Source organism: Python bivittatus, unplaced genomic scaffold (genome assembly GCF_059951505.1).
Source record: "Python bivittatus isolate LINGU-HERP-01145 unplaced genomic scaffold, Pbiv_v1 ctg000660_np1212, whole genome shotgun sequence".
Lineage (NCBI taxonomy): Eukaryota > Metazoa > Chordata > Lepidosauria > Squamata > Pythonidae > Python > Python bivittatus.
The window spans coordinates 1,346,953-1,370,824 of NW_028277092.1; the positions used below are offsets into that span (position 1 = coordinate 1,346,953).

The window sequence follows — 23,872 nt, forward strand, 5'->3', positions numbered from 1 at the left end:
AAACGGAAGCACCAACGTGTGCATCTCAGTCCCTTGCCTCCGAAGCCCCCCTTGGGCCACGCGTGAGGATCCGCACGCGGTCCTCACCAGAACACGTTAAGAACGTCCTAAATTTACCCACGCGCACTGTTACCCGTGAAAAGGCCACTTTGAAATAATGTTGTTTCCTAACCAGGCACCTTGGAAATAAATCGGTTTCCCACTGATATTATTGGGGCTGGCTGGCTGGTTATTCATGAAATGACACGCTTAGGAAAGTGAGTTTTTTCTTTAGTAGTTAGGACACGCCGGTCCTAAAAGCCTCGGCCTCGAAAGAGGTGGAGAGAAATGAAAGAAACCTTTTCCACGGACTTTCATTCTGGCTCAGAATCTTACAGCTGATTGTAGGGCTGGAAGATGGGTGGACTTCAACTCCCAGAATTCCCCAGCCAGCAAAGCTGGCTGGGGAATTCTAGGAGTTGAAGTCCACCCATCTTCCAGCAACCCAGGTTGAGAAACACCGCTCTAGAACCTCTTGGCCGTTACAGCCAGTGTTTTCTCTGCTTTTCAACCATTTTCCTTCACTCTGATGGGGGGGGAAAGGCTTTTTTCAGGAAAAAGACGGTCGGAATCCTGGCGGGCCAAGGGTGGGGGGCTCTTGCACTTATTTTGGGGGGCCGAGGAGCGTGCATGCACGCCCTGCCCTCCTTGCACCCGCTCCTCCCGGGATGCAGACCCTCGGCTTTGCCTGCATCCTTTCGACCCCCGGGGCGCGTGCAACCCGCGCCCCCCGACCCGCCCCGACCCCAGCCAAGCGAAGGCTGCGCCCTGCCCGTCCCTGCGAGCAGGCGACCGGGCGGACGCAAGATCCGGCGCCCCGAGGCAGGCCGGCCGGCCGTGCACTCTGCACACGCTCGGCGGCGCCCGCCCGCCAACCGCTTCCGGGTTGCCGCGCGGATCCGGGGCCGAGCCAGCGATCCGGCCGAGCTTCCTCCTCGCTGGCCGGCTGCAGCGCCGCCGGGGACGCTTCCCCCCCCGCAGCAGGATGTGGTTCTTCTCCCGGGACCCGATCCGCGACTTCCCCTTCGAGGCGGCCGCGCCGCCGGAGCCGCCGCTGCCGCTGCCGGGGGGCGTCTGGCAGCTGCACCGCGGGAGGAGGAAGGTCGGTCGGTCGGTCGGTCGGCCGGGCGGGCGGGCGGGCGGGGGTCTTGGCACGGGGGGGCTCGCTCCGGGGGGGGCGCTGCGGAGGGGCCTCCCCTCCCTTCCCCTTTGGGCGGGGGCAGTGGGGGTCTCCCCTCCGTTCCTCTTTGGGGTCTCCCCTCCCTTCCCCTTTGGGCGGGGGGCAGTGGGGGTCTCCCTTCCCTTCCTCTTTGGGGGTTTCCCTCCCTACCCCTTTGGGCGGGGGGCAGTGGGGGTCTCCCCTCCCTTCCTCTCTGGGGGTCTCCTCTCCCTTCCCCCTTGGGTGGGGGGCAGTGGGGGTCTCCCCTTGCTTGGGGTGCCCTTCAAGGGGTTGGTGGGGCCCTAAGCAGTGGAGGTGGGGAGGGGGCTGCAGAGGCTGCCCCCTTCCTGCCCCTGTCTGGGTAGATCTGCCTCCTTGGGCTCTTGCATCGGCTATCCGGCGGGCTTCAGTCATTTAATGCAGGGTTTCTCCACCTTGGCGCCGTGAAGAGGGGTGGGCTTCAGCTCCCAGAATTGCCCAGCCTGCATAAGCTGAAGTCCACCCCTCTTCACGCTGCCAAGGTGGGGAAACCCCGATAATCTCTTCTCCTCCTCGATCGTGTGAACCCCACTCGCTTTCCCTGTTGAGGTTTCATGATTTTATATAAACCCAGACCCTGGTTTGTTAGTTGGTTAGTTTCCCAGTAACCAGGTTTAGCAGGGTTCTGGTGCCCTGGGAAGACCCCGTCCAGGTTTGCCTAATGCATGGCTTTTCAACCTTGGCCGCTAGAAGAGGCGTGGACTTCCACTCCCAGAATTCCCCAGCCAGCCTACTCTTCTCGGTTCTGGTTGGGTTTGCACCACAAAGTGGGCTAAGCTAAAGAGGACAGGCGCCCCCCCCCCCACACTGTAGTAAGGAGCTACAGTTCCCATCTCCCCTCTCCAGTGGAACCCTGAGCCCCTGGGGCAGCGAACCTGCCCACCCCGCAAGTGCCAGGAGCAAGAAGGAGCCTGCCGGGCTGCACCCGACCGAGGACCCTGGCCAGGTTGGCAGAGCCCCCCAAGTTGGGCTCCGGCAGGGGTGGGTCTGTGAGTTCCAGGGGAAACCAGCCCTGCTGAGCACGTGGCACGAATCCGGCCGTCACGTTAAACCAGAATACGGTTGATTTGGGCACTGAACGTTCTTTGTCAATCTGGGTTTCATACATTGTGCGAACCCATCCAGTGGCAGCTTCTTCCAATAATAATAATAATAATAATAATAATAATAATAATAGTAATAATAATAATTTATTGAACCTGTATGCCACCCGACTCCCAGCAACTCTGGGTGGCTCACAACACACAATCAAAGAAATGCCAACCCAATCAATAAAACAGGAAAGATAAAGACGACCCGCGCGAGGAAGCGAGGGGTCTCGCTCTCCCTGGTGAACAGCCAGGTCTTCGCAGCTCTTCTAAAGCCCAGGGGAGCGGGGGCCATCTGGATCTCAGGGCTGCCCGCTTGGCCAGCTGCCCGTGTTCTGCTGCGTGGCCCCCCAATAACCGCCATTCTCTCTCACCCCCGGGTCTCTGTCCATTTCCTTCCGGCAGACCACGGGAGAGCCGGTCTCCCTCTTCGTGCACGAGGTGAAGCCGGGTTCAGAAGAGCAGCTCCAGCTTGCCAAAGCGGCCTTTCGATTCCTCAAGACGCTACGGCACCCGAACATCTTATCCTACATTGATGGCTTAGAGGTATCTTAAGATGGTTCCCGGAACTGAAACATGGTCTTAGGGAGCGATGCCGAGACTTTAGACCCAGGAGCCCTTGTTGATACTGACACTGTCATATATTCTTCTGTTCTTCCCCCTAAAATGAGTTCACGCTCTCAAGAAACAAAGCTGAGCCTTACTGTCAAATGACCTGTGTTCACACAACACATTTAACCCACTGAGGGCCTGGCCCAGTGGCTGCCTTCGCGCATCATGCTGGGTAGTGTTAACCTGAGTCAGCTTTATGGCGGTGGCTTAGCATGTTGTGGGAACCCGGTGGGTTAGCGTAGGATTCACTTGCATGATGTCTTGTGGGAACCCAGAAAAGGGATAATTTTGCAACCAAATTCAACGGGTTGTGTGAATCCGCTCAGTAGCGAAATAAGATTGGGGGGAGGGACTCTCCAACAATTAGGACATCTCCCTGTTCTGCTCAAAGGAGGCGACCACCTGCGGTGTGGAAATGAGACTGAATTTAGTTGTCAGGACACGGAAGGGAAGAGAGTCGGTTTTCTGCATGAAAAACAAAATCAGGCTGGAGAAAAAGTTTTGGCTCCAAGCTCCAAGCCTTTGAGCAAAAGGGTTTGCGGAGCTGGAAATGTGACCGTTTTATTACTTCCATGACTCTATCTGCTTGTCTTTTACGAATTCTCCCCCCCCCCATGGAAACAGGACATTTGCAAGCAGCGGTGCCATTTTGCAACGGCACTCACGAGACTCTCCTGCAATCCCCCGCTTGCCCGCCTGCCCCCGATTTCTCCATCAGGAGAATTGCGTTTTCTTCTTTGCTTCTGCAGACAGAGAAAAGTTTGCACGTGGTGACCGAGCCGGTGGTGCCCCTCCCAGCCTACCTGGAGTCGAGGGGCGATGGGAAGGGCTTGAGCGACCCAGAGATCTCCTGGGGCCTTCACCAGATTGCGGTGAGTGCTGGGGGGGACAGCCTTGCAGGGAGAGCTGGGCTGGACCCCTTAACTTTCAGGAGCCAAGCTCAGCGCAGCTCCTTAATTTCACACACATGGAAGGGTCCCGAGGCTGGTGAGGCCCGGGGCTTACCTAGCCCAGCGTTCTGTGTCACCCGGCGGCTGACCGCTTGCTCTCGAGCACTGTGCAAAGGTGAATGGCTGACTTTCTTCCACTGCGCTTAAGGCTGGCGATTCAGGAAGCAGGAAATGGCCGTCAAGGCCAGTAGCCATCGGTAGCCTGTTGCCAAAAAAGCAGCGTGGGCGGGCCTGTGCCGTCCCCAGGATTCAAACTGGACGCAAAGTCAAGTTGGACCACATCTTTGTAATTCGTAGGATTTCTCATCTAGCCTCAGATCCGAAGATGGCCTGGTGGTCTCCCATCCAACCAGACCCAGTGCTGCTTAACGTTCTCGCAATAAACCCTGGTCAGCCGGGTTCTGCCCTCCAAGATGAGAGGTTCCCCCTGCAAACAAGGGACCGTCCCTACATTTTAGCAGCAAGGAGGTCCATAACTTAACTCCAGCTGGCGAGCAGCGGCCCTTCCCCAAATTTCCCTGCTTTTAGTTTCAAGAGGCGACTCTGAGTTCTGTGGTTCTGAGAGAGGGAGGGAAAGCATTTGCGTTTTCCACGTCATTGTGATTTTGTGCACCTCGGCCCCCCCGCCTGTTCTTCGCCTTTTCTCCAAGAGCGGCTGCTTGAAGACCCCTCGTAAATGTCCTTGCCCTTTTCGGCACCCTTTTCCATCTCTGCAGTTTACTTTACTTTTTCGGAGGTGACCAGAACTGGACACTGCCTTCCAAGTGCAGAGAGATTTAGAGAAAAGCTTTACTATACGGCAGTGTTTCTCAGCCTTGGGAACTTTAAGACGGGTGGACTTCAACTCCCAGAATTCCCCAGCCAGCATAGCTGGCTGGGGAATTCTGGGAGTTGAAGTCCACCCATCTTAAAGTTCCCAAGGCTGAGAAACACTGCTATACAGTATTGGCAGTTCTACTCTTCCCCACCACTAGGCCCAAAAAACCCCTATTTTCCAGGTTTGCATAATAATTTTTCACTACAGGCTGCCCATATAAGTAGAGCTGGCCTTTGTGTGACCAGACCAACAACTGTCCTCAATTAAGGTTAACACTCTTGCTATCCCACAGTATCGCACCTCACACATTTTTAACCGCCCCGGTTTAGTTGTCTGAGAAGACTCCCTGCCCGTGTTCACAAAACACGCCCATCCTGGTGATCGGATTAGCCCGTTCGGGGTGGTTGAGTCATATAGCGAAGCATCGATCTGTTTAAACGGGGCCCGTTCTTGTAACGTGCGAAGTCACAAAAAGAAGCGGAGGTTAAAATGTGCCAAGGAAATACGTATTTGTTTGTTTCTTCGGTTTATATCCTGCCTTTTCTTGCAGGAATTGAGCGGGTCGTGCGAAGGCGGCCTCGTTGGCCAGGGTGTGCATTTTCACCCAGGCTTTGCTGTGACCAGGGTTTGTCTCTCCTCCCTAGAAAGCCCTCAGTTTCCTGGCGAACGACTGTCACCTCGTCCACAACAACCTCTGCATGGGCGTGGTTTTCGTGGACCGTGCCGGCGAATGGAAACTTGGTGGTTTAGATTACATGTGCTCGGCGCAGGGAGACGTTACCGTGCCACGAAAGGGGATCCCTGAGCTGGAAAAATATGACCCGCCCGAATTTGCTGACAGCACCAAAAGCACTGGAGAAAAATGGTGATTTTTTTTCTCTCTCTTTATGTTTAATCGGAATTCCTTTAGTCGGAGGACGTGTGGATGTCACATCTGCGCATGAAGGTGCTCCAGTAAAGCAGAATCGTGGCTGTGGAGCTTGGCCAGAGCCCCAGATGGAAGGATCTCGGTTGGCAAAGGAGTGGGGTAGGGGGATAGCGAGGTCTGGGAGATCGGTGGTTACCCAGGACAGCGGAGAAGCATCGTGGGACTCTTGCAAAATCTGATTCCAGCTGTTGCCTCGAGTCAGACTGGCATCCGTGGTGATTCGGGTCAGTCTGAATCCGAAAAGCCATCCGATTTCTGAATCAGCTGCGGGAGGAAACCCTTTCAGAAATGCCTGAATGATCCACACTGATCAGAGGCATCCTCTGAGAGTGTGGCCCTGACTCCCCGGGCTACATATGACCCCTGAAAGCTTTGGGGTGCCCCTTGGAGACTTTCCACCCGTTTCTGCCAAATTGCCGTTTTGTGGAGTCCTCGGGGTTCTCTGAGCTCGGCTGTTTTCTTGCAAATGTTTCATTATCCGGCTGGGTCACATCTTCAGTGCTAGAAGGGAGTGGGGTTTGCTCCCTGTTTAGGTACAGTGGCATGCCCTGCCAGGGTTGGTTGTGTTGTTTCTCTGGTAGTCCCTTGATTAGAGTATTGTTTACTGCTTGATTGTATGTCTGGTGATAATCTTGGTGTTAATCTCCACTTATCTGGGTGATGATTACTGATGAGAAGATGTTCTGGTCTTTTGTTTTCCTTTCTATTGTCTCTTTTGAATGGTATGTAGATGCTGTTTATCTCTATGTGCCTGTTGATGGCTGCCTTGTCTGAATACCAGGTTTCCAGGAATTCCCTCGCATTTTTGGATTTGGCTTGGCCTAGGATGCTGACAGTTTCCCAGTTGAAACTATGGTTGAGTCTGTCCATGTGTTGTGAGATTAAGGAGTCTTCTGACTGCTAGTTGGTGCTCATGGACGCGCTCTGCCAGCCTTCTGCCTGTCCGTCCCACATAGTGGCTGTTACAGTCCTTGCATTGTATGTTGCAGAGGACTCCCTTTTTCCTTCTGCAGTGCGTTTGTGCTCGTCGGAATAATGTTCTTGCGCAGCTCCTCTTGGGGGAGGTGGGGTTGTTACTTTGGTAATGGAGTACTTGATTGGTGTGGGTTGTCTTCCGATGAACTTGGGTTTCTAATTTGCTGTTGTTTCCTATCCAGAAAGGGTAGTGTGTCGTTTTCTTCCTCTCTGGTGAATTTTATTTTATCCCTTTGAAGATGTTGTCATTTTAAATATGGAGGAGGAAATCACGAACAGTTCCCAGGGATCTAATTAATGAAAGCTAAGTTCAGCTAAGGGGGCTTCAGCTTAGTTTTCGCCTCTCCTGCTCCGAGGGGTCCAAGGTAAAATCGGTTTTGCTCATTTTTTAGCAGCCTATCCAGGGGAACCCGCTTGCGTGTCCAATCCTGTAAATTCTTCCCGCAGTTGGATTGGGGCCCTGGGAATTATCTTGCCCTGAAAACAAGGGCAGGGCTCACGCAGTGCGAACTGCTCACCTTTGTGTTAACAGAACGGATGGCTGACTTCACACATCCGTGTGGTTCGCATAAGGCTTTCGGTATGAAGCCGGGTTCTCAACAAAGGCACGAGCTGTTTTAGCCTGGTTTAGTCTCTTGTGGGAATCCACTCCCCATACACCAGTGTTTCTCAACCTTGGCCGCTTTAAGATGTCTGGACTTCAACTCCCAGAATTCCCCAGCCAGCATGGCTGGCTGGGGAATTCTGGGAGTTGAAGTCCAGACATCTTAAAGTGGCCAAGGTTGAGAAACACTGCCATAGACTTGCTTGCATGGACTATCCAGTATTTTCAGGGTGAAATCTGCCTTGAAAACAGGCTGTTCATGGGGGGGCATGGGGCTAGTCCTCATGATCCTGACTTGACGTGAACCCGCTTCCTGTGTGTGGTTCTAGGGCAGCAGACATGTGGCGATTTGGCTGCCTCATCTGGGAGATCTTCAACGGTCCTCTGCCCCGGTCGTCTTCCCTCCGCTCTCTCAACAAAGTGAGTCTCTTTGCCTGGGTTCTCATGACCCCTTTCAGGAAGTTCTCCTGCTTCCAAGTCTGGGTGGGCCAGCTGTAGTTTGGAGACCCCTCCTCTTCTTCCTCTGACTTCTCTGCCCACTTCTTCTCTTCCAGATCCCCAAGTCCTTGGTCCCCCATTATTGCGAGCTGGTCGGCGCCACTCCCAAGCTGCGGCCCAACCCCGCCAAATTCCTGCAAAATTGTTGTCGGGTGGGGGGTTTCATGGACAACAAGTTTGTGGAGACCAACCTCTTTCTGGAGGAGATCCAGGTGAGAGCTGGGGAGCACGCTTGCTGTCTAACACAGTATCCTAGCCTGCGTTTGCTTGATTTTATGGCTTTCCACGGGGCTAAATTGTAGGAGGAGGCCATAACTCTGGGTCAAAGAACCTGCTTCAAATCTGGGAGATTCCATCCTCCATATCTGGAGGTGGTTTGCCATTCAGCATTGGCCCAGTAAAATTGAATAAAGTAAAATAAAATAGTAAAATAAGGCATGATGTTCCTGCAGAACAGTGTTTTTCAAACTTGGCCACTTTAAGATGGGTGGACGTCAACTCCCAGAAATCCCCATGGCTGGCTGGGGAATTCTGGGAGTTGAAGTCCACCCATCTTAAAGTGGCCAAGTTTGAGAAACACTGCTGTAGAACATACCCCTAATTCGATCCGAGCTTTATTTAGGATAATGAAGACTAGTGTCTTAGTCCTGGCGCGGGAATGGCCTCGGTTCGACCACCAGCATCTCGAGTAGCAGCTGAGACTCCAGCTAAACACACCTCAAATTGATGAATGGGGAATCTGAATGCCTGGCAAGACTCACCAGTCAGATGGAGGGCACGCTGCAGGAGTATAGTCCTGGCCCCTGTGACGCTTGGGTGTGCCCCCTGTGTCTATCCCAAACTTGCTATGGAAATGACCTAGTCAGGTTGTTGGGAGACATGATTGAATGCCCCTAGAATGGCGTGTAACGAACAGGGATGGATTTCAGGGGTGTTTCAGTGAAACTCCACTTAATGGCCCCAAAAAGTCAGATACCTCAGAGGGAGGGTAGAAATATCCTGATACCATTTTAGGAAGCATCTTCAGTTCTTTGTTGAGGCTCACAAAGAAATGAAGTATTTTTGCTGGCAGGGATACACCCACAGGAGAAATCGAACAGGTTGTAGGAATCCCTGGGGAACATGGGAGTCTTTTAGAGGTGTGTACAGGTAGTCCTCACTTAACGACTGTTCGTTTAGCAACTGTTCAAAGTTATGGCAGTGCTAAAAAAAGTAACTTATGACTGGTGCCCAAAGTTATGACAGTCACAGCACCCTGCAATCACGTGATCGCAATCTGGGCGCTCAGCAACCAGCTCACACGATGGTTGCACTGGCCCGGGGTCACGTGATCTCCATTTGCGACCTTCCCAGCTGGTTTCTGGCAAGCAAAATCAATGGGGAACCGTGTGATTCACTTAACGACTGCCGCAAAAAAGGTCATAAAATCGGGTTCAGATTTGCTTGACAACTGCATTGCTTAGTGACCTAAATTCTTGTTGCAATTGTGGTCATTAAGTGAGGACTACCTGTATCTTTCCGTGAGGTAGGAATGGAGTTTGGGAACCTCAGTGGGAGGACCTTCTGCAGAACTTGGTCCCAGCTTGGCTGGAGACCTGGTTTCCTCTTCAGAACGACTCGCACCCCCAATTAATTGCTTGCCACCCCATCCCCATCTCCTTCGAAGAGCTACTCAAACTGGAAAGGGGTGGCAGATTTGATCCAGGGGCTCCTTTTCTCGCAGATTAAGGAGCCGGCTGAGCGGCAGAAGTTTTTCCAAGAGCTCAGCAGCAACCTAGATACGTTCCCCGAGGACTTCTGTCGTCACAAGGTCCTCCCCCAGCTGCTGATGTCCTTTGAGTTTGGGAGCGCGGGGGCCATCATTCTCACGCCCCTCTTTAAGGTAAGCAGCACTGGAAAACCGGGGAGGAGACACGGATCGCCAGGGGTGGAAAGACGGAAGTGCCTCCGTTTGGACTTTTTGCAGGAAACCAAAAAAAATGAAATTATGTGGATTTGATGATTAGTAAAATTAACAGATTATAGAAAAAACTGATGTTAAACTGTAATCCTAGACTAAGATTTTTTACTTATATCTTTTACTTATATTATAAGTGTTTTACTTATATCTGCTGTAAAAGAAGTCGGAAGTCATTCTTTTTTTCTATTTCTGTCCCTTTTCTCTTTCTCTTTCGGCCCTTCTGTTCTCCTTCTCTCTCTTTATTCTTTCTTTTCTTCTTCCCTTTTCCTGGGTTTTAGTTCTTGTTAGTTTTTATCTTTCTGTTTGGTTTTTTTAATTTGAAAAAGTTATTGTAAAAGAAAAACGAGTGATTCCAAAGAAATTGGGGAAGGATGGAGAGTTTACACATTCACACGACATACTAAACCTTGGTTAGGATTCCTTTTGCAGCTGAGTGTCTTGTGTGAACGCAGGCTGTTAAGTTCGCTGGGGATTCAGTCTATTATGTGACTCCAGAAATGGGTTAATTGAGAAACCTGGTTAAATGTGTGAATCCATCCACTTTGTTGCCATTAGCACAGCGTTTCTCAACCCTGGCCACTTTAAGACGTGTGGACTTCAACTCCCAGAATTCCCCAGCCAGCAATGCTGGCTGGGGAATTCTGGGAGTTGAAGTCCACACGTCTTAAAGTGGCCAAGGTTGAGAAACACTGCCTTAGTTAGGAGTAAAACTGTGGTATCATGCTTGAATTGCTCTAGTAGTTAATGAAGGACTTCTGGTTAACGAAGGACTTCTAAAATACTAAAACCAGCAAGGTCTGTTTTTTTTAGCAATTGCTCTTATTAAACATTCTCCCATTATTACACAAGTCATTTATCCTGGTTAACCCATTTTCTGAGGTCAGCCTTTAATACCCTCTACTGCATTCTCACATGCTAAATCCCCCGAAACAAATCGATCACCAGTGTTAATACTCACCAAACTCAGGGTGTCGTATGAAAACAGGCAACTGGTTTGTAAATGTTGGGCTTTTCATGAAATCCTTGGTGTTTTTTTCAGTGCCGCCCCGTTGTGTCTCTTTCTTAGTAGAGTGTGATTTTGTTTTTTCCTCCAAATAGGCACATTCGCGAATTCTTGGCTCCTCCCGTTCTTTCCCACTCATCTGCTTTTTTCATTTCTGCCGCTTTCCAGGTGGGAAAGTTTCTGAACCCCCAGGAATACCAGCAGAAAATCATTCCTGTGATTGTGAAAATGTTCTCTTCCCCAGATCGGGCTATGAGGATTCGCTTGCTGCAACAGGTTGGCGAGATCCCAAATCAAATACTCGTATTTGGGGGAGCGGTTTGCTAGAGAAAGCAAGTGGGGTGACCTTGTCTCTTTCTATAAATATGCTTTAAATAAATTTAGTCCTGCGTGGGTTGAGCGGTTGAAATCAATGGGCTTTAAAGGAATTCTTTAAGTCGCCCAGGCAGAGTCTGGTGGCCTCCTTTCTTGCCATTTAATTTTTTTATTTTATTTATTGACTTAGTATTAAATTTATATGCTGCCCATCTCCCATGCTGGCTGGGGAATTCTGGGAGTTGAAGTCCATTTATTTTAAAGTTGTTAAGATCAAGAAACATTGCTTTAGAGTATGTAAAGAACCATGAATGCTAATCATTGCTGTTGTTATTCACTGTTGGTCCTAAACAGTTTATTTCTGCAGATTATGTCTGTCCAGGTTCACACAACAAGCTCAACCAGGTTACTGAAAGGCCTGGTTGCATCCACACAATAAGACAAACTTGGTCAGTTGTTAACCTGGCTTTGTCTTTTTCTGGCTCAGCTGTTGCACAGGCCCAGCCTGCTGGATTAATATATAGCGTAGCCCAGTGTTTTTCAAACGTGGCAACTTTAAGACGTGTGGACTTCAACTCCCAGAATTCCCCAGCCAGCAAAATAAATGTATTTTTAATGTATTTATTGACTGTTTTTAGCTTTGTTGTACGCCATCCAGAGTCGCCTGTGGTGAGATGGGCGGCTATATAAATTGGTTTAATAAATAAATAAATAAATTCTGGAAGTTGAAGCCCGCACATCTTAAAGTTACCAAGTTTGAAAAATACCGGTGTAACCTATTGTGTGAATCCAGCAAGGGGTTAATTCAGCAACCAAGAGCAACCAGGTTAAGCATTTGTGAGAATGTACCCCCTCCTTCTGTTATTTCCCACTGGGAAGAAAGAAAAGGTAAGAAATGAAACTCTTCTTCCCTTTGAGAGTTTCTTCTTTTAAAGGTGGTACTCATGCTTGCTTGCTTTGGGGGAGGTTGGGAGCACAGTGCGTTGTGTGAATGCAGCCTGTTGGGTTAGCGTATAGTTCCAGGGCCCTGTGCAAACCTATACAATGGATCTGTCCAGGGCGTTGTGTGAACCTGGCCTCTGTGTGCCTGGTGCGAGGGAGGGAGAGGCATTCTGGGTTGCATCCTGTGTCACGAGCACCAGCTGACTGCAGGTGTTTGCCCGCTAGATGGAACACTTCATTCAGTACCTGAACGAGCCCACGGTCAACACCCAGATCTTCCCCCACGTGGTCCACGGCTTCCTGGACACCAATCCAGCCATTCGGGAGCAGACGGTGAAGGTAAGGTGTGGTGATGTGATGTGATGTGATGGTACGTGAGAAAGACCCTGAGAGACGGGGCGAAGGAGCGGTCGGATAAGAGAGGGCACAGCCCACAGCTGCACAACGGGCGGAGAAAGAGGCTCAGAAGGGACCCTCCCTAGTTTCTCAGCCATAAAGGAGATGGGGAGAATTTTACTTTCAGACTTGCAAGATTCTTTACAGTAAAGTAGGATTAGCTCATCTGGTCGCGTTTCCTGTCTGGTCTACCTGGGAAGGATGGCAGGTGTGAAGAACAAGCTCCTTGCCTCCTGGGGTCCCAGAGCCCCTTACGTCCCTCCCTGCCGGGTGGGACAAGCAGCCTTTCATCTATCCCACAGGCTGTTCTGGGGGGGGGTGTACCTTTCACCCTAGAGGGCAGGACTGAAGCAGGTGGTAGGAGGAGCCAGAACCTGAAGTGGGTGGGGTCATCGATACTCCCCTTCGATCCCTCCTCCTTTCTTTCTCCGATGCTCGGCGCTCTTATGTCTCCCTCTGACACCTTCCGTATCTTTGGCGGAAGAAAAGGCCGCAGCGTGGCCCCGCTGGGCTATCGTGTCTCCTCCCCGGGGCGCCGCCAGGCTCCCTCCTCCAAGCCGTTCCCGTCTCCAAGCACCTCTGCCCTGGCACCCGTCCTTCCTGCCCTGGGCTTGCCCGCCCCAGGGCCTCTCGCTCAGGGGCCCCCGTCTTGTGTCTCCTCCGCAGTCCATGCTGCTGCTGGCCCCCAAGCTGAACGAGGCCAACCTGAACGTGGAGCTGATGAAGCACTTTGCGCGCCTCCAGGCCCGCGACGACCAGGGCCCTATCCGTTGCAACACCACCGTGTGCCTGGGCAAGATCGGGCCTTTCCTCAGTGCCAGCGTGAGTGGGCGCAGGGACGACGGAGCAGTGGCAGGCGAGGGCTTTCGGAGCAGGGGGGCCCTCCCTTGCTCAGAAGCCGTGACGCTTTAGCGGGAGGGCGTGGGAGGCTGGCCACCAGATCCCAAACCCCATGGTGGCTGCCTTCACACGACAGGCTAAGCCGTCCCCCAGTTAGGTTCAAGACCTGGCTGTGTGATCAGGCTTGGGGGTCCCGGGGGACCGGGGAGATTTTGTGATGGCTCCCTTACCAATATCCCCCTCTCTTGTCTTCTGTGCTTTTTATTTGTGACTGTTTTTATGGATTTATTGTTTTTAATTAAGTGTCACCTTTATGTGCGATGGGCGGCTATATAAATATGATCAATCAATCAATCAATTTATTCATTGTTTTGACCACCAGTCATAACAAATAAGATAAAACCTGCACAAAAGTGGCCAAACTTTTGATCAATCAGTCAACTGCGTCTCTGAAACCTGGCCTGGTCGAGTTTGGGTGGGAAGCAGTTAACCCCAGAAATGCCACCCTAGCCTTTCTTTCCGCGTGTCCCACGGCTGAAGGATTCATCCTTGGTTAACAGCCTCGTGTGATGCGTTGTGTGAGCACAGCCAAGGAGAGGTGCACCCTGGCTTTCAGAACCTGTTATTTAAAGTTTTGCTTCGAACTCCAAAGCGTATCAGCCAGCAGGATTCGCACCGCATGCTTCATTCTTGTTCACCAGTGAATCCGTTTCTCGGGATGTTAATCAAGTGGCCTGGGGTTTGGGGCTAGCTTTTAATGCTAGTAAGCAAGGATAAATCTTTGCACGTTATGCAGCCACATTCTCTAGAAATGGCGGGTTGCATGTACGAACAGGCCATGTCTGTGCTGGTTCGGGCATTGGCCGGTCTTCAGAATAGAGCGGGCCCGTAGTGCAATTTATTTGTAGCTTAGCATTAACGTGTGAATGCACAGTGAACTAAACCTGAATGAATGTCAGAATCATACAATTGGAAGGAACCTCAGAGGACACTGAGTCCAACCCCCGGCTTGGCGCGATGTATCTTGTTTGCCGTGATTCTTTGGACCATGGTTAGCCCTTGAACCAGGACCCTCTGAAACATGGAATGCAATAAGTCAACACTTGATCAGTTCACTTGGGGGGCAGTGGGGGTAAAACGAACCAGAATGCAATTAAACCCCCAGTATTTTATTGCAGGCGCACTCAAGTTGTTTGCTGGATGTTCTCTTTACAGACGAGACAGAACGTCTTAATATCCGCCTTCAGCCGGGCCACGAAAGACCCGTTTGCGCCCTCCCGCGCTGCCGGGGTGCTGGGGTTCGCTGCCACGCACAACTTCTACTCCATGAAGGAGTGCGCCTCCAAAATCCTGCCCGTGCTGTGCACCTTGACAGTGGATCCCGAGAAGACGGTCCGGGACCAGGTGAGCGGGGGGGGGGAGCAAAATCCCCTCGGAGGTTACTGGAGCGGGGCCAGAGAATCGAAGCCCACCGGGTCTTTGGAAGAAGATCCAGTTGATCCTGCCAGGGTCACCCAGTGGACTGGAATGATTACTGGAAAGGTTAGGGCAGTGATTTTCAAACTTGGCAACTTTAAGATGGGTGGACTTCAACTCCCAGAATTCCCCAGCCAGCATGGCTGGCTGGGGAATTCTGGGAGTTGAAGTCCATCTTAAAGTGGCTATGGTTGAGAAACACTGGCTTAGTGGAATGATGTGGGCTTGCGTGATCCAAGGGAGCAATGCCAGGAAGAATGCACACACCTTTTGAACCAAAAATGAAAGGCTTTTTGACCGAATATTGGCGAAATGGACACCGAGGAAGAAAACACGGGCCGGTCATTCGCCTTGCTTTGAGCTAGACCGGCGATGGCGAACCTTTTGGGCTCGGCGGGTCAAAAATTCGGAAAATGCCTCACTTGACTCTGCTGGCCTGTCAACCTCGCCCCCTCCCCAAACAAAAGAGAAGCCATTCTTTCTGTATTCATTTATTTTTTTAAAAAATACAGTCCGATCGTGGATGGTGCTATGTATTATATAAAGAAACGTCCAATAATTGCAAAAAATGAAATGCGAGTAAAACAAACTCAGTTTCTTTGGTAACTCAAACAGGGGTTGTCGGGTGTTGGTGAATGCTGGCGTGTCGCCCAAAACGTCGTGGCGTGTCATCTTTGACACGCGTGTCATAGGTTCACCATCCCTGAGCTAGAATGTAGTCGGGACGGTCTCCTCATCAGCGGCTGAGTTCACGGAACACGCTAAGCTCGCCCCCGAAGGGGTTGGGTGATTCAGCGTGTGGTGGGGAACCCAGCCTGTTCCAAACCAGGCCATCGCCTTAGACCACGGCACGATTTATCAGTTTGGACGTCTCCCTCATGTGAATTGCGTGTTTTGTTCATTCAGGGTTAGCACGTAGCTTGTTTGGTGAACCTAACCAGCATGCTTTCTGAAGTAAACCATGTTTTGTTGCTTAGTGTGATGTGTGAATGTAGCCGCTTTTGTTTCATTTGGTAAACCAGGGCTACACAACTCTGGGTTGCTGCAGTGTGGGAACCTAGCCGCTGAATCAGCCTCCCCTGGTTAAAATGGGGGTAAATATCTTCATCCTCCCCGCGGGATCCCGCTGTTGGGTGGAAACGCAAAGGATGGCCATCTGAGGATCTGGAATCACACACCCCATTAAGCCAGGGTTCAGTCGATTGTAGTTTGCAGAGCTGGAGGTGGGCTTCGCGTTGTGTCGGCTTTTCTCTTAACCCCCTTCTCATCTTTCTTCCTTTGCTCTCTTTCCCCCTCTGGTGATTTCCTTAGGCCTTCAAAGCCATCCGGAGCTTCATGACTAAACTGGAGACGGTTTCAGAAGACCCATCTCAGCTCTCCGAGCTTGGTGAGATGGTCTTGACAGTCCATAGAGCAAAATGGCTGGGTTTGGAGTTCGGGCCTGGGTGTCGGAGGAGGCCGGGGTGGGGAACTGGCACCCAAGGGCTGTGGACAGGCCTTGGCCTGCCTGGCAAACCCCGCCCACTCTGGCTTTTCCTGCTTAGCGCTCTGGCCCCGCCTCCACTGAGAATGCATGGTCCCGCCCAGCACATTCAGGCCACATGGATCAGGGTCACTGGAGGAAAAGCATTTCCTGGCATTGCCACGGGCTGGATTGAGCCAGGCTCTGCCCCTCTTGCTCTCTCCCGCTCCAGAGAAGGACATCCAGGCTGCCTCCGCCAGTCCCGGGGTGGGCTCAGCAGCGAGCTGGGCTGGGTGGGCCGTGACCGGGGTCTCGTCCCTCACGTCAAAGCTGATCCGGACAAACGCTGGGGCAACACAAGAGGCAGAGCAGGTGGCCGAGGATGCCCCCGCCAAGGCGCCGTTGGAGCCCCCCAAATCAGGTCAGTGGGGCAGTAATGTTCACCAAACCAACCATCGCCCAGCTAAGTTGAACGCTAACGGAGCCAAGGAGGACCTGCCCTGGGTAGGTGGGCTGTGTGAGCACGGCCAGTTTGCACATAGAACAAATGCAGCCCTGTTCACGTGGCATGCTTAATTGGCATCGTGGTGTGAATGCCAAGGCAACAACTTTCCAACGTGCTAATCTTGTTTCGGCTTTTTCCGGCCTCGCACATCAGGAAACCCAGAACTGTCGTTCATGATTCTGTCCTTGTGCTGAATTCAGCATGTGTGCGCACGTGAGAGCGCAAGTGTGTGTGAATGTGCTTCCCGCGAACGTTGCAACTTCCAGAATGCCATCAGCCCAGAGATGGTGGCTCTCCCCGCTGGGAATCATGGAAACCTGAGTCCTGCCCTTCTGGATGGCACCAAGGGGAGGGGGAAGTCTGGCCTCCTGAAATAGGGCCCTTTTATTCATTTTATTCATACATTTTTTCTACATCAGTCGGCAGTCGTTTAAAGCCAGGGGCCCCAAGGCAACTGCCATCAAGCCAGCTAATGATAATGGTTGGAACCTCAGTGTGGGGAGGGTGCAAAAGCGGGTTGGTGGTTGTTTAACGGGTTGGTTAAACCACAGACCATTTTGCACTGCCTGAAAGCAGCAGGTCCACTGAGCATTTAAGGAGAAGAATCCCTCAGTCAGCCAGTTTTTACTTCGGGCACAACCTGTATTGCCCGGCTGCAGAATTGGAATGGATTTCAGCCCCGGGGAGCCACCACCGCAAAGTCTCCGGAGTTGCTCTTTCAAACCAGACAAGGATGTTTCCCTCTTCTACTGCTTTTTATTTCATGTTTTCTAAGGGACTGGGCGCCCTCCTGCTTCCGAGGGAGCAGCCCCTGCCCGCTCGAGCCGGTGGGACGTGGAGGAGGATGTGGGGGAAGAGGAGAGCGCGGCAGACCAGTGGGACGATGAAGACTGGGGCAGCTTGGAGGTAAGAGCGGGGGGGGCGGCTTAGATCAGAGATGACGTGTTGCCACAATTCATTTCTTCTTTTCATCGGCAACGGCTTGGGTGGCTTAGGGCCCACCACGCCATCTCCATTCCCCGGACGGTCAGCGGGCACGGATGCCCCGGCCTGGCCTTTGTCCCCCTCCTCCAGGCGTTCCCTGCCATCCCATCTGACCTTTCCTTCTTATTGTTTGACAGCCAGTCTTCCCTTTCTCTGGGCACCCGAGCGTTTGCTTCGCCGGGGCTGCCTGCCCGAGCAGGAGGGAAGGGCCAGAGAAGTCGGACTGTGTGTTTTAATTGCTGATTTTTTTCATTGCCGGTTGTTTGGGGCTGCTTTTTATTTTATTTGTTCAAGTCTGCGAGATGGGCGGCTATGCAAACATGGTGTATAAACAAAGAGAGAAGCCAGGACTGTGCAATCAAAGCTCTAGCCCTGTTTTGCACCTTCGTGGCCTGTGACACGCGCACGCACACACCTCCCTGGTGCATCCTGTTCCGCCTTCAAGAATTGCAAGGGAACAGCTATACGCGGCGGTGGGTGCCGTACTGCTGAACTCTCTTTTCTCCTTTTTCATCGGCAGCAAGAAGCGGAGCAGCCAAAGAGGCAGCCCAGCCCAGACGACTGGAACAGCCCCGGCTGGGCGGAACCGGCCCAGATGTTCAGCAGCAGGACAGTAAGTCTGCTTCAGGCTGCCTCGAACTAACTGGGTTCCCGGCTTGGGCTTCCTTGTTCTCCCAGGGTGTAGTTAGAATGACGAACCAGCAGATGGCAGCAAAAGCCTCGCCTTGCCCAGGTTCAGAAGCTTGGTTCGGACCTGGATGGGAGACCATGTGGTAAGCCACGGCAGTCACAAAGCATCCCATAGGAAAGCCATATTGGTGAGAAAACTACCTGGATGGGCCAATGTAAATCCCAAAAAAGGAGCTCAGCTTGAAGGCAGTTTTAGTTAGAATGAGGTTGGAGGGCATGGGGGAGAATGTTGTGGGGAGAAGAAGGCACCTGTGGGGTTAGTGTCCCCATCAAGTCTCTGGAAACGATATGGCAATGCCTCCTTGTTTCTCAGGTTGTTCCAGAAATTTCTGCCCTGGACCGCTTTCATGGGGACTAGAAACTTTATTTTTTCTCTAGATTTTGCACAGATGGGTCTTTGGAAGTGCGCTGAAAACCTGGGCCTTTTTTTCCCCTCCAGTTGCAGAGAAGAGACTCATCCAGGGTTTCTAACTCTTACTCCAGCCCGCCTAACTTGTCTGCTGTTTCATAGGCCGCCGCCACAGCCCCCGAGACGCAGGAGTCTGACTGGAGCGCCTCTGCCTGGGACCTGGAGCCCTCCTGGAGCCCTAGAAAGGGGGCGGCTGCCCCCACGGACGACAGCCGGGGCAGGAGCTACGAGGAGCCGCCCCACTCCGGCCTCGGCCCCAGGGGCGCCGTGGCCCCTCAGGAGATCAAGCCGGCAAGCGAATACAACTGGGGGAGCGCCGGCCCCGGGGAGAAGCCCGACCCTTTTTCCTGTCTCGCTGGGAAGCCAACAGCAGAGAGGCAGGTGCGTGGCCCTGGGGACGGCCGCCTGGGTTGGGCCGATTAAACCATGATTAGGTTCGTCATGGGAAAGCACCCCTGGTTAATGGAACCACGGTTTGTTCAGCTGGTCCTGCTCTTGGGGTTCAGGCAAGAGGTCCGAGCGAGTCAGAGCATCCCAAAGGACAGCTAAGCGAGCCACACACGGCCCGCTGGGCTGAGCCCGCTGCATTGAGCCACCATTAACTAATCAGAGGTTATGGAGTGATCTACGTCATTCGGGCAAGGACGTCGTCACGCGCCACTTGCCTAAGGGCATCACGACACAAATGGCGTAAATTGATGCAACAGATGTGAATCGCAACAGCAGTCCGGCCCGCTGCGTGCAGAGGTGCGCTCCAGCGGCCCGGCCTCTCTGCTTGCCCACTTCCAGCCAAAGGGGTCCCAGCATGGGAGGTCCTGCTTCTGCAATGCTCTTCCATTGAACATTTAATTTGCATTTAACTTGAGAATGAAATGCCGTGGGCGATTCCTCTCTGTGAAGTTAATGGCTGTCCCCTTGGGTCATATTCAGCGTTACTATTTCGTACGCTTTCTGGAGGGGCTTGGCAGGGCGGCGTCCGAGTGACCCTTGGCTTGGCATCCCCATTTGCCCCCTAAATCTGGCCGTGATCAAGGGGCAGGATGGGGGACTGCCAGCCAATGTGGACAAAATTGTGAAAAACAACTTCATTTTGTCTCAATCAGTGTTTCTCGACCTTGGCCACTTTAAGATGTGTGGACTTCAACTCCCAGAATTCCCCAGCCAGCCTTGCTGGAATCCTGGGAGTTGAAGTCCACACATCTTAAAGTGGCCAAGGTTGAGAATCACTGGCTTAGAGGCTTAGGGTTGTGGAAATGCCAGGCCAGCCTTTTCTGCCTGATGTTCTGTGTTCCTCTAGAGAAACACCGAAGCCCTGCGTGAATGGCCCCTTGAGGAAAACTGGGCAGCGCTGGATTCGGACCAAGGTACGGTGCCCTCCCGTTGCCCTCCGCGGCTGCTGCCCCGAGATGGGCTCTGGAGCCAGCCTGCACCTTTTTTCTCTCTTTCCCGTACTGGCAGGGCCCAGCAAGACGGAGCTCGCCCGGAAGAAACGGGAAGAGAGGAAGCAGGAAATGGAAGCCCGGCGGGCCGAGAAAAAAGCTGCCAGGGGACCCATGAAGTTGGGAGCCAGGAAACTGGACTGACGTCCCCCCCCCCTTTTTTTTGTAATGTCTGGACAGCTTGATGCCTTCGAAGAGACTGGAAGTTTTGACAGGGGAAGGGAAGCTTATGGTTGCCCCCCATCCTCTCCTGCTCGGTGTGGGGGCTGTGCCATCCCCATGCCAAGCAGCTTCGCACCCTCGTTTCCCATCCACCGGCTGCGCCCTCTGACTTCAAATAGCTAAAACCGGACTTCCAGAAGCCGGAGGGGCGGGGGGGTGCCGGATCTGCAAAGCCATGTCTTTCTCTCTGGGCAGAATCAGGTGTTTTGTGCAGCGGCAAAGTTCCAGGATGGTGTGTGCATGCGGGCATCGATCACGCCCGTTTCATCCGCTGATGCAGAAGCAGAGAAATAAATTAACTCCTTCAGTGAAAAAGGCTCAAGAGGGTTCCCACAATCCCCGGCCAACCTCTCTGCCCCCTCGGGCTGGGTTCACGCGCTGCATTTAGCCGAGCCTGTTGCAAAGCGAACAACTGCCTTTGCCTGGCACGCTAAGCTCGGTTAAACGCCGTTTAATCCTTTGGTGGCTGGCTCATTGTGGTCGTTTTGCAAATCTGGAAAATGGGTTAATTCCAAGAGGGGAGAAGTTAGGCATCGCCTTCCCCTCCAGGCATAAAACTTGTGGGTTGGCAGCTTTTCTGCAACCGAGGATGGGAGGGAGGAATATTTTGGTTTGCTCGCTCAGGGCTACTGAGAATTATGCGGGGGCCGGCAGCAAGAATCTTTTTTAGTAAAATAGCTTGCAAACAACTCTAGGAGATGGTTCAGCGCAATTATTTTACTGCTTTAGAAACAAAATGAGAATGACGCCACGTTTGGGGCGAAATTTTGGTGAAATGAGGCAAACGAGATGCCTTCTCTGTTACTCCACAAGTTACTCTGGAATTATTCTGTGACGCCCAGAAACAGCACCGTTCAGGCAGCCGATGTGATTTTTTTAATGTGCGTTCATTCACCCACTGCCAGAGGTTAGACCTCCTCCGTTTAGAATATGGCTGGAAGTAGCTTAGCTTTTTTTTTCTTTTTTAAGTAAACATTAAAAAGGTCTTTAAAAGTGTTCTGACCAAAGCAAGGCGTCCTGACTCGGTGGGTGTTTGTGCACCAAGCGGGACAGAGAAGAGATGGTGTCAGCGGTGGGAGCCCCAAGGCCGCAGCTCCCGTTTTCCCCAAGGTTCAAGGATCTCCTGAGCGCAGGGCGGGGAGGGCACGGATCCGCTGTCCCACCGCAGCATTAAGTGCAGCACGGGCGTGGCTTTCCAGCAGCAGACCCAAGGACCCGGGCGCTGCCCATCCTTCCTCTGTGCCCTCCCCGGATAGCGACAAGCAGGCGCATCAGATGAGCCGGATGTTTTGTTGCAAATTGGCACCAGCGTCCCCGTTGCCCGCGAGGTACGGCCGGCACCTGCAGCCCCCGACCCCTCCTGTCATGTGGAGGTGGTGCTTCTTGGGCTGGAGGGAAGACCGGAATCCGAGACCTGTTGCAGGAAGAGGAGACGTCTGAGAAGGGGAGCGGACCGGGAAGGGCGCTTCCAAAAGGTTTCACAGAGGCGGCGCTCCGCTCAGCCACCGTGAGCGCTGCTGCTGCATCAATGAAACCTACAGTTCTGCACGGGGTCCCCGTTCTCGCGGTCCCTTACCTCTTCCAGCAAGCCAACCCCAGAGAGAAGAGAGTGTGGAGAAGCAGAGGAGTCGTCGGAGACTGAACTGCCCGACTTCAGCCTTACTGTGGAGATGAGAGAACAGAAGAGGGCAGTTAGCCGGAGCCTGGAGCAGCGGGAGATGTCGTCCTCCAGCGGAGGCCCCCAGATGAGTGGACTTCAACTCCCAGAATTCCCCTGCCACCGTGGCCACTACTGAGACTTCTAGGGAGTTTGAAGACCGCAGCTGCAGCTACTCCTTCCACGGCCCCCACCGCTCTAGGACCAGTTAAAAGCATTCCCCCCCCCGAGTCAAAAGTGGTTCTCTCCCAGGGCTGCTTACAGGAGGACGCAGATCCCAGGGCGGCACCATCGTGGCCCGCAGGCGAGGGCCGCCGCGTCTCAGAAAGGCTACTGCAGCGCATTCGGACTTCGGCCTCCCGCCTCTTCTCTTCCTGCGCCTGGAAACGGATCAAGGTTGCAGGGCGGAGAATAAACAAAGTTGGGTTGGAAGGGCCCGGACCGAATTGGCAACGGCCGCTGTTTAAGGAACTCCACAAACTCTTGCACGCAGAATAAATGGCGCTCTGAGGTCATAACGGGGCAGCTCCTTCCGTGTGCCAGTGCCACAAAGCTGAAGAATTTGCCTCTTTGCACTAAACCATTATTCGTCCAACCATGGTTTTCGCTCTCAGCCAGAAAGGTCTAGGCCAGGTTCTCAAATATTTTGGTATCAGACCCCTCTGCATTCTTAAAAATGATTGAGGACCCCAAAAAGCTTTGGTTTATGTGGGTTACCCATACTCCTTGTATTAGAAATTAAAACTGAGACGTTTTAAGGTATGTATTTGACTTTGCGGAACCCCTGAAGGGGCCTTGGGGACCCCCAGGGGTCCCCCTTTGAGAACCACAGGTCTAGGCGATGCAACACATTTACCATCAACTCTGGCTGGCAGATTACAACTGTTGGACTCACACGTGGCCTTAAGCCAGGAGGGTATGAAATGTGACCCAGCAGCCACGTCTGGTCTGCCAGCATCCCTTTGTGGCACCCCCAGATTTCCCCAGAATGTGGAGCCAAACCGTTGCCCCTCTTTGCAGTTGGGGGGCTGGGCTGTCTTATTTATTTATTTATTTCTATTTATTTATTTATTTGTTTATTCGATTTGTATAGCCCCCCCCAAACCACGGCTCCACCTTACTCTGGCCTCCCACACAACCGTCTCAGTCAAAAGCGAGCCGGCCCGTGTCGTGGCTTAGCGCGACATGCTCGGATCGCCTGCCTGGAGGGAGGCGGGGGAGACTGGGGGAAACCGGGCTTGTAGCCGCAGCACAAATGTGGTTACTCACCACGTGCAGGTCCTGCAGCCGGTGCTGCTTTTCACTCGGCCCGACGTGGACCAGGTGGTTGAAGTTGCTCGGGGCAGAGATGAGTCTGGAGCGGAGACTCGGATTGCGCATCATCTCCCTGCGAGAGACAGAGCGGGAGCGCGTGGCAGGGACCACAGTGCTCGGGGGTGCCCGAGTCCCTGAGACGCTTCCTGGCTGGGTTCACCCAGCTGACTTAACTTGCTCCCTCGATCTGTTTTCTGAGCAATAAATAAAGCAAAAACACCCAACCGCTTGCATTTGCGTCGCGTGCTGAGCTGCATAGAAATTAACCAGGATTAAAACTAACCACATTTGGCGCATACAGGTAGTCCTCACTTAATGACCACAGCTGGGACCAGAATTTAGGTCCCTAAGCAATGCAGTCATTAGGCAAATCATCACATGACCGGACCCGATTTTCTGATCTTTTTTGCAGCGGTCGTTAAGTGAATCATGCGGTTCCCCATTGACTCTGCTTGTCGGAAGCCAGCTGGGAAAGTCGCAAATGGCCACCACAGGACCCCAGGACACTGCAACTGTTGTATGGGCAAGCTGGTTGCCAAGTACCCAGAT

The 23,872-nt window shown here is 52.7% G+C and overlaps 2 protein-coding genes across 2 annotated transcripts in view; one reads left to right on the forward strand and one right to left on the reverse strand.

The window, feature by feature from the left end:
• Nucleotides 1-912: 912 nt before the first annotated feature.
• On the forward strand, nt 913-21,046 carry SCYL1 (SCY1 like pseudokinase 1). The gene is made up of 18 exons (XM_088151184.1): nt 913-1,141; nt 2,731-2,871; nt 3,687-3,809; nt 5,349-5,569; nt 7,541-7,631; nt 7,766-7,921; nt 9,433-9,591; nt 10,841-10,948; nt 12,155-12,268; nt 12,992-13,147; nt 14,381-14,569; nt 15,953-16,028; nt 16,336-16,524; nt 17,384-17,514; nt 18,113-18,205; nt 18,794-19,072; nt 19,989-20,055; nt 20,150-21,046. The coding sequence occupies exons 1-18, from the start codon at nt 1,025-1,027 to the stop codon at nt 20,272-20,274; spliced, it is 2,535 nt and encodes an 844-aa protein (XP_088007310.1). The 5' UTR covers nt 913-1,024; the 3' UTR covers nt 20,275-21,046.
• Nucleotides 21,047-21,049: 3 nt separating this feature from the next.
• The window catches only part of CDC42BPG (CDC42 binding protein kinase gamma), a 53,150-nt gene continuing 50,327 nt past the window's right edge, over nt 21,050-23,872 (reverse strand). Inside the window, exons 34-37 of the mRNA XM_088151183.1 lie at nt 23,279-23,396; nt 22,272-22,389; nt 21,929-22,014; nt 21,050-21,766 (exon numbers count right to left, since the gene is read on the reverse strand). Of these exons, the coding sequence (XP_088007309.1) occupies nt 21,716-21,766; nt 21,929-22,014; nt 22,272-22,389; nt 23,279-23,396 (373 nt within the window). The 3' untranslated portion in view covers nt 21,050-21,715. The remainder of the gene's footprint in view (nt 21,767-21,928; nt 22,015-22,271; nt 22,390-23,278; nt 23,397-23,872) is intronic.